Raw genomic sequence first — 17,468 nt, 5'->3', positions numbered from 1 at the left:
TTGGTTCAATTAATTATATAATAATAATATAATATATAAAAGTTATTTTATAACTTTTTATAATAATATAATATAATATATTTTAAATGGGATTAAATGTGATCCAGTATAATTCCCATTCAGTAGGTGGCGCGTTGAGCCCAAGTTACCGTTGCGTTTTCTCGACCTCAGCGAGGAAGACACGTGGGAAAAGCTTACTGCACATGCGCGGTTATATAGGCTGCAGTGGGCACTGGGCAGCAGCAGTGACTAGACAAGCGCTTTATCGACACAAGCAAGAGCACAGGTGCCGAATAACCCAGAAAAATGCTCTTTTAAACAATCGCACGTCTCATCCCGAAGCCAGAGAGTAAGTTTTGCTTTCGACACCTCCAATCTGGTCATTTTAATGCGGGTTTAAGAAGCTGTGAGATGAAAGCCGGGCAGTGGCTCGCACAAAGAAGACACAGGCTATATGCTAGTGGCAGTAGCAAGTGTAGAGGCAGAGCCAAGACAGGCTGAGATCACACTCTAATCACCCTTCAGATTGGTTGCTAGTTAGCTGGGCAAGAGATGACCACGACAAACTTTCAATCATCCGGATACATCTTATCTACAGGGCAGATGTGTGCTGTAATGACCCTAAATTGTGTAAGTGTGTTTGTGTTGGTCTGGGGTTATTTTAATGCATGTAGCTTGTAGCTAAGCAAAGTTGGTGGATAGAAGATTTATTATAGGGTGGATGATATAGCAATAACAAATTGTACATACAAATTAAAGTGCTTTGTTTTTATGCTTGGCTAACTAGAGAGTCACAATGTAGCTCAGCTTATCAAGAGCTTCTGTTGTTTTTAAATTAAGACTGTAAATGTGTATCAGCTTAAATGTCCTCTAAAAATACTGCTTGGCTATACAGTATTTGCTTGTACGAGCTCTGAACTGTTGAGTTTATCTAGATATTGAACTCAGTTCAAAGGTTTTTTTGAAGAGCACCACCTAAATAAACAACTCCCCCCTACCATTGGTCCGTTTTGGGGATGATATAACAGCGCATACATGGGTCATCTCTAATTCTTCACAGATCCAGAGTGTTTCAGGCGTTGTGAGTGTCACATTCAGCTGATAACATCTCCTTTTACTGTAAAATTTAAAGCAGGTCCCTGATGAAAATAGTTGGGGGTTGGGTGCATGGAACATGTCAGGCTCTGTCTCGACTGCACTTTTTGACACCTGCACATCTCAGATTGGATGAATCAGCTGGGAGCATGTGGCCTGTGGTCGTGTTGCCGCATCCCCTGCCGTGCCCCTGGGCACCTGCCAGGCAGACGGGAAAATGCGTTTGCATCGCACTCCTGACACTCAAACTGCAGGGTGTGCACCGTGGGCCCTGACACCAGCTGTTTCAGAGAGCTATTTAAAAAGGTCATGCTTGAATGCATGGTATTTAAATAAATGGCTACAATGAGGCAATTACAAAGATCTATAGCTACAGCGTTTGATGGATGTTCAGGTGAATTAGCAAGGGTAGGGCCTTTGTACACTTCCGTGATTGCCGTTTTTTGCGGCTGGCTGTAAATCATGTTATTTGTTGACATCCTACTCAATATTACTTACTTAGCTTGTTGGGATATTCATGGTGTGGTGATTTTTATTCTGCAACTCTTTTAATCTAAGACTTTTTGATTATTGCTTCTGCTGTGTTGCGCCAAACCACCACTAATTAAAATAGAAATTTCCGCCGTTATAATTTATTACTCTCATTAAGTCCCATTGCACAGTGTGTTCCATTAAACCTATGTCTGCACGTAAAATTGGATTTCTTTAATGACGCCCTCAGAGGAGAAAATAGCCAATGTTTCTTTTTTTACACCATGTATTTTAAGAGACAATTGATGTGAATCCGTTTTTGTTCGTGACATGAATGTTTCCTTTGCAGTGTGATGAGGAGTAAAAGTCCAATGTTGCATTAGTCTCATTGTGACATGCTGGCCTGTCTGCCGGTATCAAACCCCTCCTTCCAGCTTCTCTCGTACACGCAGATGAACACTGGACTTCAGAAATGTAAGCTGCCATTAACTGAAATGAGCTTTGTTCTGATTAGGCTGCATGTATGTTTGACCTAGTTTATCCCTTTGTTAGTGAAACAGATGCTCTTCCTCTTGACCCTGCTCCGTCAAAGCCCTGTTAAGCAGTCATGTGCTATTATACGAGCGCCAAATTCCTTGCATTAACCTTCACGTTTGGCCTTCTCTTGCTCACAGGGGACACTACACAGAGGATGAGATCAGCACACTATCCTACCCCAGCGGAATTGGATGCCTATGCTAAGAAAGTTGCCAATAACCCACTGACTATAAAAATCTTCCCCAATAGTGTGAAAGTACCTCAGAGGAAGCATATTCGCCGCACCGTTAACGGTCTCGACACCTCCAGCCAGCGCTACAGCCCCTACCCACCTCAGGTCAACACCCGGACGGGCCTCTTGGCCATCGTCAAAGTCCCTGTCAAAGGGATCCTCAAGGACATTGAAGGCGGCCGAGCCCGTTTTCTCCCCAAGCTCATCATGAACCCGCACAGTGGACTTTACGCCAGTCCCAGCACTTTAAATGTTCCTCACACTGTTCCACACGTTCAGACTCCTTTAGGCCAGAAGAGTCTCGCCCACTCTCAGGCCTTGCAGGCCCATTCACAATCCCTGCAGCAGAAGAGTAGTTTACAACCACAGCAGAGCCTGGCTCATCAGGAGGCTTTACATCAGAGCCAGGCTCACCAACCGCCAGTACCGCACCACGCCCTAAACCACCAACAGACTCTCATGCAGCAGCAGACACAGTTGCCCGGTCCGCAAGGACTACGGCATCTGCCTGATATCGCGCAGTCGGTGAACCTGCAACACTCCCAGGGCTTCTCTCAATCCCAACCCATGCCACAGGCCTCTTGCACTGGGCCACCGGCCCCGGGGGTCTTACAGCCACCCCTGGCAGGCTTACAGATGGCACGCAAGCTGCCTGACGCCGACGCCCCTCCCAATGTGACTGTGTCTACCTCAACCATCCCGCTGTCCATGGCTGCCAGCCTGCACCAGAACCGGCCCAGCGACTTGAGCAGCATCGTCAATCAGATCAACCAGTTCTGCCAGGCTCGGGCTGGCATGGGCTCTACCTCCGTGTGTGAAGGACAGATCGCCAACCCCAGTCCCATCAGCCGCAACCAGCTCATCAATGCAAGCTCTCGGGTGTGCACTCATCACGTTGTGGGTCCTCCGCCTTCTTGCATCCTTGGCAACTCTGACAAAGGTGGTCCTGCTCTGCATCTGCCCGACATCGCTGCCATGAACAGGATGCCCCTTTACCACAATGACATGAAGCAGCAGTCCCAGCCACAACGTCAGCAGGGCCCTTGGGGCCAGCACCAGTTGGCACACCTTCAGCACCTTCCGGAGGGAGCGGCTCACCAGGGCAAGAATCTCCCTAGAGAAGGCCTAGTGGGACCGGGGTTCCTCACCAAGAGCATGGGCTACCCGCAGGAGGTGTGCATGGCTCAGCCCTTCAACTTGAAGCCCCCCACTGATAAACCGACTCCATCTCCTCCGGTCAACGGGATGCCCATGAGTTACAGCAACGGCCACTACATGCAGCCTCACTGGAACAGCATCCTGCCCACGCCAAACAGTGATAGCTCAGGCTCTCAAGACCTGGTGGGGCCGTTCCACGGAGGCCTCTCAGGGGCCTCCATAGACTGCACCCCTGGAGCACAGTACAGGACCGGGCCGTCCATTTCGAGCCAGACCAACCTGATGCAGACCATGGAGTACATGGGTGGCGAATTCCAGGCGCCCTGCTTCCGAGCGCAGAATCCTGGCACAATGTCAAAGATGCACAGAGCCTCAGTCAGCAGGGCCACAGATTCAGGTGATAGTAGAAACGTCCACATCCACCACCCAGGGTACAGATGAGCTGCAGTTCACGCTAGTCAGTGTTAAGGAAAAAATTCCCCCCTCTTCCCATCTTGCAAGTGATCTACTGAATGTTTCCTGTATGGTTATTTACGTGGCTACCACAAATCTGAACTCCCATGTGCCACTTTGGTTTCTTTTATTATTTTAATTTCTTTTAGCATAATTACTTAAATAATTAGCCTTTGGGGAAAAAAAAAATTGGCATTTATTTATTCTATTTTTTATTTTTTTTTCCCAAGAAAACAGCCATAACAGCTTCAGTTTATGACATCAGCACTGTATTTTCCCATTCCTATCTGGTCTGTGTAATGTAAATGGAAAAATGTACCACATAACACGCATATATTTATTCGCTCTTTCTTTTAGATTAGCAAATGTCCATTATTTAAAAAGCTGAGAAGAAATTCTCAGCAAATTCCATTTGTATGTAGTTTAGGCCTACTTGAGATTTGAAGTACTAACTCACTGAAGACATTTAAGGGGTGCCATGATGCTGAAATCTTTGGCTGTTCCATCGAAGCTAACAGCTTGTACAATGTATAGAGGTTGATTTTATTTTTGTTCCTCTCAATGTTTACATATTGTGCTTTTGTAACTAATCCTAAATCGATATGAAAGTGCAAACTGATACTGGGATATGCACATATGACAAGACTGTTTCTTTTTCAGACTGTTGAACATGAATCAGGTTAAAGTCTTTGATGGAAATGTTACACTGGGCTGAGTAAAGCCACATTGTGTACAATGTTAATCCTTCCCTTGAAGTGTCAGCTAATGCGTTATCCTTTTTATCCTATTTTTTTTCTCTTCTGAGTATCTTATTAGATTTCAGTTTAAATGGAGACTGCTGTAGACTAAAATTGCTTCGAGACTTGTGCTGTGCCCTAATTGCATAGCTTAGGGGTTTATTTTGTCTCTCAACTTAATTGTTACTACTTGAATTTCATTGGAAAGAGATGGTGACAGCAGGCTTCGACTTACTGCAGGTCTTACAGCAGACCGACTTTAGCAGCCGACCCAAAGCTTCCTTTGGGAAGAGTTTCATCACCCGCTTGTGCGTTAGTTCATCATTAAAGGAAAGACGTCCTTGACCGTAATTGGATGACGGAAGTGTGTTGATGTAAGCGCAATATAAATGAGCACCGCAGGCTAGCCTGTGGCTTCACTGCTGTGCTACTGTAACTGAGAGGTGTGATTAGCCGGTGTGAATGCTGTGTATTGGGGCAGATTGGCTCCCTGCTTTTGCTCCATCATTAACACCATACCGCTCTTCCCTGGCGGCATCATTTCCATCTCCGTCACACGCTGTTGTGTCAGCTGAAGCCTGCCACTGCATTTTCCACCCACCTTAGGCACTTGATGTGTCATGTCGGTCTTATCTGAAATGGCTGAAATGCACCGCCGGTGACAGTCTAGGTCTATTTGCTGGGAAACAACCCAAGTAAAAGACACATTTTAAGTTTAGTCGTTCTGTGAATCTGATAATTGATCCATCCGATGCTCCACGGTTTAACTCCCATGGAGAGTTTCTCTCTTTCTCAGGTCTACCTGTGCCTCTTCTCATATTCTCCCTTGACTTTTATGTCCCAACAAGTCTCTCCACCTTTATCAGGGCAGGCCATCTGGCAGGGGAGCATGGGTTTTGTCAGACTTTGGTGTAACGAGTGGAGCAACTGCAGATGAGTGAATGGGTGGAGCTGTGACACCCAGTATCATAACCTCCCTGTTTGCCCCTCAAAAGCCTTAAATATTTGATCCTTGAACTGTCCTTGACAATAGGCATGGCGTAGAATATAAATTAATGATATTTAGCTGAATTTCTTTTTGTGAAACCTTAAATCGGGGGACCTAACTCCCGAAAGGAAGAGGTTTTTTTTTTTTTGTATTTAGCAATGTATGTGTAGTATTGGGCTGTAACAGTCGTTGCATTCACACCATGTCATGTTATGTTTCCTAAACTAGCATCTTTATTTGCTCTGTTTACCATTGCAGCAAAACCTGTTTAAGTCCTAAATCTGTTTCCTGTCATGGGTGAACACATATGTTGGAAATGCAAGCTCTACTAAATGCTTTGCGTCCAGGCTAATGTTTTTCAGTAACAGCAAGCCTAGTTTAAGCTTTCACGACAGAATACGTTTCCCATGAAGCTGCTATTTTATTCTGACCACAAAAAAATGATTTCTTATAAATGTTGTGAGGATAGAGTTAAGGTCTAATTTATATTATGCCTTTTTTTGCAATGCAATATTGTTAATAGGTTGAGTATCGGCAGACACAAGTTATTCCATTTGCCTGTCGAACATGTCATTTGTAAAGCTTGAGCGTTTAGACTTCCTGTATTTCTTTCGATCCTTATTTCATGCCTTGTTACAGCTCAAGAGTACAATGTCAGGTTACTCTTTTAATAGTTACTATCTCTATGTGAAGTGCCTCCTCTGGGCTGATGTGGACTGAGTGTATGTGACCGTTGGGATGGAAAATGGACCGGCGCTAGTGCACATTCCATAGACGTAGTGCACTGCTCACGAATGGGGGACCGAGCTACTTTAAAAACTACTGATATCGTTCAGAAAAAGAAAAATGAACATTGTGTGCTGCTGCAGGTGCAAGATCTGTTCGGATGTGAATAGTTGCTGCTGAATCACTAGTTTAGGTGGCGAGAGCTACGCTGCTGAACTGCCTAGTGTCCTTGAAACATTCAAAGGAAAGCTCTGGAAAGTTCTTTGTCTTTTGGAGCACATGCACTCCTGCCCCCATCACCACCCCACCCCTTCCCAAAACAACACAATGGCAGTTTTGGACTACAGGAGTGTGTGTTTGGAGGAGTTGAGTGTGTCTCATCTTGTTCCACCAAAGAACAAAATGTCACTTGAATGGTAGCAGTGCGCACCTGTTTTATGTAACCGAAAACTGTCATTCCAGATACACATTTTTTCAGGAACGTGTTGCACAAACATTCCCCTCTAACCAAAATAAAGTTTGACTTGCATTTGCAAAGTGTGTCGTGTCTCTTTCTGTCACCTACATTTCTCTGATTCTTGAGTCCTAGAATAAAACTCTTTTACAAAACTTTCATTTGCCAAGTATTTGTTTTGGAGTACTGTGACAATTATGTTCCGAAGTATTCATTTTGAATGCAATCTCCTCCTTTTAATTGTCACGTTTCATAAAATGTTTTCCTCTCTTGTCTTTTAATCAGTACATGTACAAAATGTGTCATATTATAGCTTCAGTGGGACTATTTTTCAGGGCCATCTATTGAATTCTCAACATTTTTGATCAGAATATTTCACAGGGTAGATAGAATAAGCTTTTCTTTTTGTCAAGTATTGAAAGCAGTAGCCATTTTGTTTAGCTAGTGTTGCTAGCTACCTACTTAAACGAAATACAATTTTAATAATCTAAAAGATATATACAAGCAATGTCCTATCATTCTATTAAAAATAGCCAACAACTCACAAGAGCCTATGGTAGCCTAACTTGCATGTAAAATATGGAAAGAGACGTTAAGTTATCTTGTGTGATTTGCTAAATGTTCTCATAAATACTGTATAAATAAGTATACAATATACAACAGTAAGTTCCGGTCCTCGGATTTGATTGGTCAACAGCACTGGGTCTTTCACTGTATCACTCCACTTGTCTTTTCGTTATCGGTCATAGAATTTAGTATTTCTGTGCAGGTCACGTCGACACAAAGTAAGTGGCAATAAGTTACTGTTTTTTTGAGTGAATCAATTAACTGAATTTTCTGAATCCAAACGATTCGTTCAAAACATCGTCTGTGTTGCTTAGACGTGCAACGTTAATTTGGTTAGTTTGCCTTTGTTTGAAACTATTTTAGTTGGTGGAGCAATAATAGATAAAGTAGCTGGCAATATTTATTTTTTAGTCTAATATAAAAGTTATTAAGTAAAAGCAGTAGGCCTATCACGCACAATGTGCTTTTGGTCTGATTGACAAGTCTGTAATTAGGCTACATTTAACACAGACAAATAAAACACATTCCTGTGTATCGTGTAATAATAATATGGAGTGATCTGATACGTGTAAATTTTAGGGGTGGTTAGGAATCATATTTATTTTTGGTTAATTTTTTTTTGTTAAGAATAGCATATTGATCCCCTTTGATCAGCCCGATCTCAAATTAATTACACAATTGCCTCTTGTTCTCTATAGAATGTAAGTATATTATATATTGTTGCCTAATATTGTATGTTATATATCATACGAATCTATCAGGACTGTTAGAAAGCTTTAGTGGCCCCAAATCCACCAAGTGCCCATCCATGCTGCTCGGATTTTGGCAAAAGACTCCAAAGTATCCTTAGTTAACTCCTGTATCCTTTGAAGATGGCAATGGCATCATGGCACAGTTTTGTACAAAGCCAATTAGAGCTGTGTCACACAAATGCCCTGAGGTTAACTGAGCTCCGACGCAAGTGCCAGATCTGTCAAGATTCTGTGGGTGGTAATGCATGTAAAAATAAAGTGTTTTTTTGCACACAGTAGACACTGCTGAACCCTTTTGACAAGATTATTATTGAGCCCACAAGAACACTAACACACTAATGTAAAACCCCAAATCATGAAAATTTGGGATTTTGTAAAATGCAATAAAATCAAGAATCTGTGATTTGTTAGTTATTTTTCAATTTTATTTAAATGGCACATTTAATAGATACATAGGTCTATAGTAGTAAATATACGATGGATGGACGGTTAGATGGATTTGGGCTGGAAGGAATGAATTACATGTTTTATCAGGATATCAAATTGTGTTTCTCTTTAAAATTATTCTGTTTTATCATGTAATGTAGTGTAATGCCACAGATGTAAACACATTTTAAATAATTAAAAAATAATTTCAAGCTAATTTAGTGTTGTGTGACCTCTTCTGGTAACTTTGTGTAGCAACAACACTGTTTTTGGTATACTTAAAAATTGAATGTGGCAGTAATAGTTAGCACAACACTTTTAGTTAGTTAGATTCATACAGTAAATCATACAGCAACAGAAGCATTGTAGTAGAACATTTCTATTTCTCTAATAGTATAATGGCCACTATGATAAAAAATGACAACTTTAAAAAAAAATGAGTCATGAGTTTAATGACTAAAATCATATTGAAATTCCATTAATGGACTATAATTAACCTTCTGAAGCTAATGCAATAAAAGTATTGAGTCATCTCATACGCTAATTATTTATGCTCGATCTCGATGCTGATAGACTAAGTATTAGTGTAAAATAAGTGGTGAAGGACCAGCAATTCCCTCATTTACAATACATGGCAGATTTATATCTCATGGAGCAAATTTAACATTGAGAGTTTATGGAGGTGAATGAAGAACAAGACATTTAAAAACTGTCTAAAAAGTTTCTACAGGTGCTGTCCATTAGACACAACATAAGGAAGTCCAAAACAAACATACTGTACATCTGAATATGTCATTATACATAATACATTATATTATATAAATAACATCTTTTAGACTTCAGCTAATATAAGCCGCTTTCCTCATATTTCACACATGCATTGCTATTATTGCAAATTTCATAAACTGAACTTTCTCTTCGGACGCTCTGGCATCATGTTTGCTGGACTTACTTTGTCATTCCTAAGGAGATATAAAATAAAGATGATCAATGCATGCAATTACTTGTATTTAATGACATTTGATATATGAAAGAATAAGAGAATAATGCATTACTCAAATTATATTTTTCTTAAGTCAAAGTAGCCTACACAACACAGGTATTTCTAGCAAACACGCTTCTGTTACATACTTTGTTATTTTCTCAAACTTTGAGTCTCTGTAAAAAGCGCTCTTCTTCACAATGCACAGTAGTATAATGTCACACAAGAAAGAACCCTGGAGAAAAACAGTCTTGTTAGCAGCCATTTATATATAAAATGGATGATGTATGACAACAACATTATGACTTGGAAGTTTGGTCTTGTAAGTTATTAATGCTCATTTAAAATAATGTCTCAGCTTCAGAGTCATATGTTACAATGGCCTTGTGTAGCTAAAGCCAACGACCAAGTAATAATGTTATTACAAAAAAAAATCATAGTGATCTGAATATTTACTCACAGCAGTCATTAAAGTTAGAACTGATGCTATGTTGATGATGGTATTAATAATACAAAACTTTCTTGCCTGGAAAAGACTCATAAAAAAAGAATTATACAATTATATATACAGCACCTGTGGATTGCTGTCATTGAGTCACATACCGTTCCAAACACTATGACGTGTAAATGAATTCCAAACATATTGTATAGTGTTCTTTGCTTGTTTCCTTCAGCATCAATGGAATACTCAGCAAATCTGAGAAGACAGTTATCGGAGATCTTGAGCATAACAACAACTACTTTTATACATTTTATTTATTCATCAAACATTTACCTTCACAGGAAACATAAGGCAGGGCTCTCAGAAAAAAAAGAGCACTCAAAATGGCTTTGACTTGATAAGTGTACCTGAAGTTATATCCAGTTGTGTTGCTGCTCAGAGACAGAAAGCTGTAGTGAGGACTGCAATGTGAGTCGTCTTTATCAAGGTCACAGGACCAATCAATCATAATCCCAAATGACCCGCCCTGACATTATATGAAATTGTTAGATTCAGCATAATAAGCACATAATGTCTAATGAATAAAAATGTTTAAATCCGCCACGCATTAAACCCACTCTCAGTGTTCTCACCTTTACGGCGCTTTCTTGAAAGCTACGTCCAGTTTTGTTTACAATATCTCCCAGAAGAAACATAGGACAGTACGGGTGATCAATTTGATCATACAAGCAGGATCTTACATATGTGTTTTTACTTTTGTTTGTTATGACATTTGAACTGAGAAGAAAAAAAAACAAAACATTTGAAATAATTGAGTGGTAATAGTATATAGTGTTTTATTCAGTATATAGTTTTGACATAGAAACAGACAGGGTTTGAACTCATTATTAATGAATGCATCAGAGTGAGAGTCTTACTTTGAGAAGTTGAACTTGGAAAATCTGATGAAGTTCCTTATGTACAAGGTAAAGTTTTCTGCTTCTCTCACCACAGTGGCTTTACTTAAAAAAACACTGGGGTGTCAGTTTGTGGAGTAAACATAAACTGTTTGTTTGCACTACAAATTGTGTTAATAATTACGACAATACATTAAAATAATATGGTAAGAAATACCAGTTTGCAATGTAAAGCAGCATAATGAGCTGTTTTGTACAGAAATAACTGGAAGAAGATGACACTGGAAGAGGATGAAGAGGACAACACTGGAAGAGGATGAAGAGGATGACACTGGAAGAGGATGAAGAGGATGACACTGAGAGGATGAAGAGGATGACACTGGAAGAGGACGAAGAGGACGACACTGGAAGAGGATGAAGAGGACGACACTGGAAGAGGATGAAGAGGACGACACTGGAAGAGGATGAAGAGGATGACACTGGAAGAGGATGACACTGGAAGAGGATGAAGAGGACGACACTGGAAGAGGATGAAGAGGACGACACTGGAAGAGGACGACACTGGAAGAGGACGAAGAGGACGACACTGGAAGAGGACGAAGAGGACGACACTGGAAGAGGACGAAGAGGACGACACTGGAAGAGGACGAAGAGGACGACACTGGAAGAGGACGAAGAGGACGACACTGGAAGAGGATGAAGAGGATGACACTGGAAGAGGACGAAGAGGACGACACTGGAAGAGGATGACACTGGAAGAGGATGAAGAGGACGACACTGGAAGAGGACGAAGAGGATGACACTGGAAGAGGACGAAGAGGATGACACTGGAAGAGGATGAAGAGGACGACACTGGAAGAGGACGAAGAGGACGACACTGGAAGAGGACGAAGAGGACGACACTGGAAGAGGATGAAGAGGATGACACTGGAAGAGGAAGAAGAGGACGACACTGGAAGAGGATGACACTGGAAGAGGATGAAGAGGACGACACTGGAAGAGGACGAAGAGGACGACACTGGAAGAGGACGAAGAGGACGACACTGGAAGAGGATGACACTGGAAGAGGATGAAGAGGATGACACTGGAAGAGGACGAAGAGGACGACACTGGAAGAGGACGAAGAGGACGACACTGGAAGAGGACGAAGAGGACGACACTGGAAGAGGACGAAGAGGACGACACTGGAAGAGGATGAAGAGGATGACACTGGAAGAGGACGAAGAGGACGACACTGGAAGAGGATGACACTGGAAGAGGATGAAGAGGACGACACTGGAAGAGGACGAAGAGGACGACACTGGAAGAGGACGAAGAGGACGACACTGGAAGAGGACGAAGAGGATGACACTGGAAGAGGATGAAGAGGACGACACTGGAAGAGGACGAAGAGGATGACACTGGAAGAGGATGACACTGGAAGAGGATGACACTGGAAGAGGATGAAGAGGACGACACTGGAAGAGGATGAAGAGGATGACACTGGAAGAGGATGAAGAGGACGACACTGGAAGAGGATGACACTGGAAGAGGATGAAGAGGACGACACTGGAAAAGGATGAAGAGGACGAGACTGGAAGAGGATGAAGAGGATGACACTGGAAGAGGATGAAGAGGATGACACTGGAAGAGGATGACACTGGAAGAGGACGAAGAGGACGACACTGGAAGAGGATGACACTGGAAGAGGATGAAGAGGACGACACTGGAAGAGGATGAAGAGGATGACACTGGAAGAGGATGAAGAGGACGACACTGGAAGAGGATGACACTGGAAGAGGACGAAGAGGACGACACTGGAAGAGGATGAAGAGGATGACACTGGAAGAGGATGAAGAGGATGACACTGGAAGAGGACGACACTGGAAGAGGATGAAGAGGATGACACTGGAAGAGGACGAAGAGGACGACACTGGAAGAGGATGAAGAGGATGACACTGAGAGGATGAAGAGGATGACACTGGAAGAGGATGAAGAGGACGAGACTGGAAGAGGACGAAGAGGATGACACTGGAAGAGGATGAAGAGGACGACACTAGAAGAGGATGAAGAGGATGACACTGGAAGAGGATGAAGAGGATGACACTGGAAAAGGACGAAGAGGACGACACTGAAGAGGATGAAGAGGATGACACTAGAAGAGGATGAAGAGGATGACACTGGAAGAGGATGAAGAGGATGACACTGGAAGAGGATGAAGAGGACGACACTGGAAGAGGACGAAGAGGATGACACTGGAAGAGGACGAAGAGGACGACACTGGAAGAGGACGAAGAGGACGACACTAGAAGAGGATGAAGAGGATGACACTGGAAGAGGATGAAGAGGACGACACTGGAAGAGGACGAAGAGGATGACACTGGAAGAGGATGAAGAGGATGACACTGGAAGAGGATGAAGAGGACGACACTGGAAGAGGACGAAGAGGACGACACTAGAAGAGGATGAAGAGGATGACACTAGAAGAGGATGAAGAGGATGACACTGAAAGAGGATGAAGAGGATGACACTGGAAGCGCCAATTGACAAATGACCGCGGCCTTAAGTTAAAAATAAAAGGATACTTTGAAAAGGCTTCTATCCATAGCACTGTCTGGGTTCAACATGTTATTGGATTTTAAAAGAGTGAGAGAAAATATTCTTACTCTGGCTCCTGATCTTTTTCAGTGGGACACCAGCCATATATTTCACAAATGCCAGTAGAATTCCCAGCTGTTTTCAAACAAATGCCAGTCATAATTCCTAAGGAGAATGAAGCACTTTAGTAGGTTTTGACATATTTAAAAAAAACAGAGGGCACATTATTTATTTGTCAGCATAGCTTTATTATATATCAAGCAGTTTTAAGTTACAGTATACCGTTTCCAGCCCTAACAGCCTCTCCCTCTATACAATCTTCGTCCTTAGTGCAAATGGCACCTGGTAGTGATGATTTCTAAAACAAGATAGCCTCCTGTTAGCAATAAATAGATATAAACCTACTGAACGTGAACTTATTTTGTGAGGAGCTTATTTTCCCAAAGGTCTAAGCGGTCTAAGACTGTCAGTCCAATTCTGATTTTTGTGCATATCCAATTGAAATCAGATTTAGCAAGTGTGAACGGCCAAAAATCACATGAAATGTGATTTGTACAAATCCGTTTTGAGCTACATTTCTGGAAATCTGTTTCAGTCTGACTGATTCCACATGGTCCATGTGACTTTCTCTCCATGTGAAATGTAGGCCTAAACCTCAGACGTTGTTATTGGAAACATGCTGAAATTCGCTGCAGAAACAAGGATGTGTTGTTGCAAAGTGCCAGAGGATCAGGAAATGGAAATGTAACGGAGACATATTTTGAAACCGCTGGAGATGAAAGTACAGAATAAAGTCGCTTGCGTCGCTTCAACTCCATTCATAAATCCCCACCGGTGGCCTCATGGGATAAAGTGTCCATCAAATGCGCACTTCAAGTGTAGGCTACTGTTGGTGTACTGTTTTTCGCATGCTAGCCTATATAGTAGGGAAGAATTCGATTTTGGATGCAGTGACAGTGTGGACATCAATAATTTTAGATCAGATTCCAATCGAATAAACAAATAATCAGATTTGGACTCAGTGTAAACGAGTGTTGGGGATTTTCTGTGCCTCTTTTTGTAGATTTCACATTGACGTCACGCCAATGTGGCGACATTTAAGTGACTGACTTTATGAGTGAGTCTGGATCAAGCGCTCAAATGAAACTCCCCATTACATTATTCAAGGACCAAATGACCATTTAAAAACAAATTAAAAACAATTTTTAATGTTGTATCAAAAGCAGCTTGTGGTGGCATAAAGATGCTGAATAAAATTACTTAAAGGGATAGTTCACTTTGAAATTAAATTTTGGAATGTTTTAGCTTACCTCAAGGCCATCCAAGATGTAGGTGTCTTTTTTTCCGCAGTAGTTTCAATTTTGATATTTTTAGGTCAAACCGTTCTTGTCTCTCAGCCAGATAATGCAGGTCTGTGGTCACTGTCTCAAAGAACATGCACAGAGTCCAAATTAAAACAATTCCCCATTGTAAGTACACATTGATGGCCTAAGACACGAAACGAGCGGTTTGTGTGAGAAAACGAACAGTATTTATATCGTTTTTATCTCTTATAACACAGCCACGTCCAAGTGATCTGAGGGCGCGGGCGCTTCCTATTGTGTGACGTGTGCGCAATTGTTTAATTTGGACGATGGGGAATTGTTTTAATTTGGACTCTGTGCATGCTCTTTGAGACAGTGACCACAGACCTGCATTATAGGACTGAGAGACAAGAACGGTTTGACCTAAAAATATCAAAATTGAAACTACTGCGGAAAAAAAGACACCTACATCTTGGATGCCCTTGAGGTAAGCTAAAACATACCAAAATTTAATTTCAAAGTGAACTATCCCTTTAAGATGTCAAAGATAGACTGGTAAAAAATTACAGTCAGTTTGTGGGTTCAGTCAAACACATGCAGCTCTGGCATGAATAACAACACAATTGCGGTGGAAAAGAGGGTTACTTGCCTCTGATATCCTTAACAGATATACATACATATACAGTAGGTGCCAACCACTAAGCCCAAATACGCAACTGTATTCTGGAAATAAAATTCCCTTTAAACCCAAAAATGCATATGTTAATGACACCTGAGATTGATAACACAATTATTACCGCCAAACCAGCAAGCCTATAAAATCAGTTCAGTGTGGTTTACAATAGGGAAGCAGCTAAGAAGCACTTATGAACATCCGATCATAAAAAATAACCAAAGTGCTTTTAAACTGTTAATGGCCTGAATGGAAGATGAAAATCTGAGGTAGCAAGGAGGGTTTGATAGCCATTTGTAATCAGTTACTGATGTTACTAATGAGCTTAAAACAGAGTAAAGGCACAGAATAGCACTGAATAGCTAACAGCTATATGTCACTGTAAAAAACAAAACGAAACCCGAATGTGTTTTAGGGAACAGCTGATGTGTTAAAAGTGTTGTTGAAAGTGCAGATGTGTCGAAGTCTGTTGCCCTTAGGTTAGACAGTCCAGGAAACATAGGGGGAACAGACTTCGAGAGGAAAACTGACAGTTAAAATTAGTTTTACCTCTGAACAGTTGCCCATTTTTTGGTTTGGCGTCACGATGAAATTGGTTGTTATAAACACAAAATCTTCACTCTGGAAATAAAAATGAACAACAATATTAAAAGGCCTAAAGCAAATGAAGCAAATCATTACTAATAACTAATAAGCACTTTTTCAGACAGTGTGTTTTGACCGACCGGATTTGGGTAAACATAGTCCTCTGCTCCCCAGAGTTTAAAATCTGTTGTGTTGAGGCGTGCAGCTCCTCTAACTTTAGTTACCACAGAACTCTCAATAGTTTCATCTTGTGCCTGGTATTGTTTCTTTGCAACAAATACCCACCTGTTGAGCAAAAACATGTTTAATATTTGCCTCTCAAAACAGTAAAAGCTCAAAAAAGAGAGACAGAGAGAGAAAATCTTTTTTCTATTGCTGGCATCATCACATAAAATGTTTTAGTTTTTACCCCAAGCAAAACGGTTTGGTTGGGGTTGGACTACATAAAGTAATTATAACTCTTACCCAATGAGATATCCCATGACACTGAGTTGAAAGATTCTGTATAAGAGTCCCACTTTCTTATTCTGCGTGGCCACATATTTGACTGTTTTATAATCAAAGAGATTATACCAAGCCATTCCTGCTCCTGCTGTTGGAGAATGATGTGCTGCTCACACACGCCCTGCATCCTTAGAGCTATACATTGTCACGTGCATCACGTCATTTTGCAATTTACATGTCATGTTCTCCATAACCTACTCCTACATTTATTTTCTTGTTTATTATGTAAATTCAAAAACCCATGTTCATTAGACTTATTAAACTTGGCTTGAAAAATTGCGCCTCTTTAGCAGATTAACAAAATAATGGTTTAAACATTGTGTATCATTTAGTTTAATATAGCCTATATATTATGGGTTAGTAGCTTACAGACAGTATATATATATATATTTATTATATTTCCGCTTCGCGTCGGGGTCTCGTTCAGCCTGTCGGGCTTGTTATTCGCTATAACGACCGCCTCTCTATACATTATCCCTTACACACACACACATATATATATATATATATACTGTCTATAAGCTAATAACCCATAATATAGGCTATACTAAAAGTCAAAAGTTTGGAAATGTTACTATTTTTAATGTTTTTTAAAGAAGCCTGCTATGTGCTCATCAAGCCTGCATTTATTTGCTAAAAATACCCAGATCAAATAAAATACAGAAAAAAAAGTAATATTGTGAAATATTATTACAATTCAAAATAATGGTTTTCTATTTGAATATACTTTAAAATATTTTTTATTTCTGTGAATTTTCTGATTATTATCAATGCTGGAAACAGTTGTGCATATATATATATATATATATATATATATATATATATATATATATATATATATATATATATATATATATATATATATATATATATATATATTACAACCTGTGATACTTTTTTCAGGATTAT

The 17,468-nt window shown here is 40.9% G+C and overlaps 2 protein-coding genes across 2 annotated transcripts in view; both read left to right on the top strand.

Moving 5' to 3' along the window:
• The first annotated feature begins 196 nt into the window (after nucleotides 1-196).
• On the top strand, nucleotides 197-6,012 carry fam222bb (family with sequence similarity 222 member Bb). Its single transcript, XM_079886090.1, has 3 exons — nucleotides 197-349; nucleotides 1,916-2,040; nucleotides 2,241-6,012. The coding sequence occupies exons 2-3, from the start codon at nucleotides 1,962-1,964 to the stop codon at nucleotides 3,932-3,934; spliced, it is 1,773 nt and encodes a 590-aa protein (XP_079742216.1). The 5' UTR covers nucleotides 197-349; nucleotides 1,916-1,961; the 3' UTR covers nucleotides 3,935-6,012.
• Nucleotides 6,013-7,597: 1,585 nt separating this feature from the next.
• Nucleotides 7,598-17,468, top strand: part of nxn (nucleoredoxin) — an 81,487-nt gene continuing 71,616 nt past the window's right edge. The window contains exon 1 of the mRNA XM_079885214.1: nucleotides 7,598-7,636. The gene's annotated coding sequence lies outside the window, so the exon portion shown is untranslated. The remainder of the gene's footprint in view (nucleotides 7,637-17,468) is intronic.

Source organism: Squalius cephalus, assembly GCF_949319135.1.
Source record: "Squalius cephalus genome assembly, chromosome: 11".
Lineage (NCBI taxonomy): Eukaryota > Metazoa > Chordata > Actinopteri > Cypriniformes > Leuciscidae > Squalius > Squalius cephalus.
The sequence above is the reverse complement of the archived record's forward strand: the minus strand, read 5'-3'. Positions and strand labels throughout refer to the sequence as shown.

Excerpts from the sequence above, each read along its gene's own strand:
- fam222bb (XM_079886090.1), top strand. The coding sequence starts at position 1,962 with ATGCTGGCCTGTCTGCCGGTATCAAACCCCTCCTTCCAGCTTCTCTCG. Across the intron at positions 2,041-2,240 it reads GAACACTGGACTTCAGAAAT|GGGACACTACACAGAGGATG; the intron begins GTAAGCTGCCAT and ends TCTTGCTCACAG.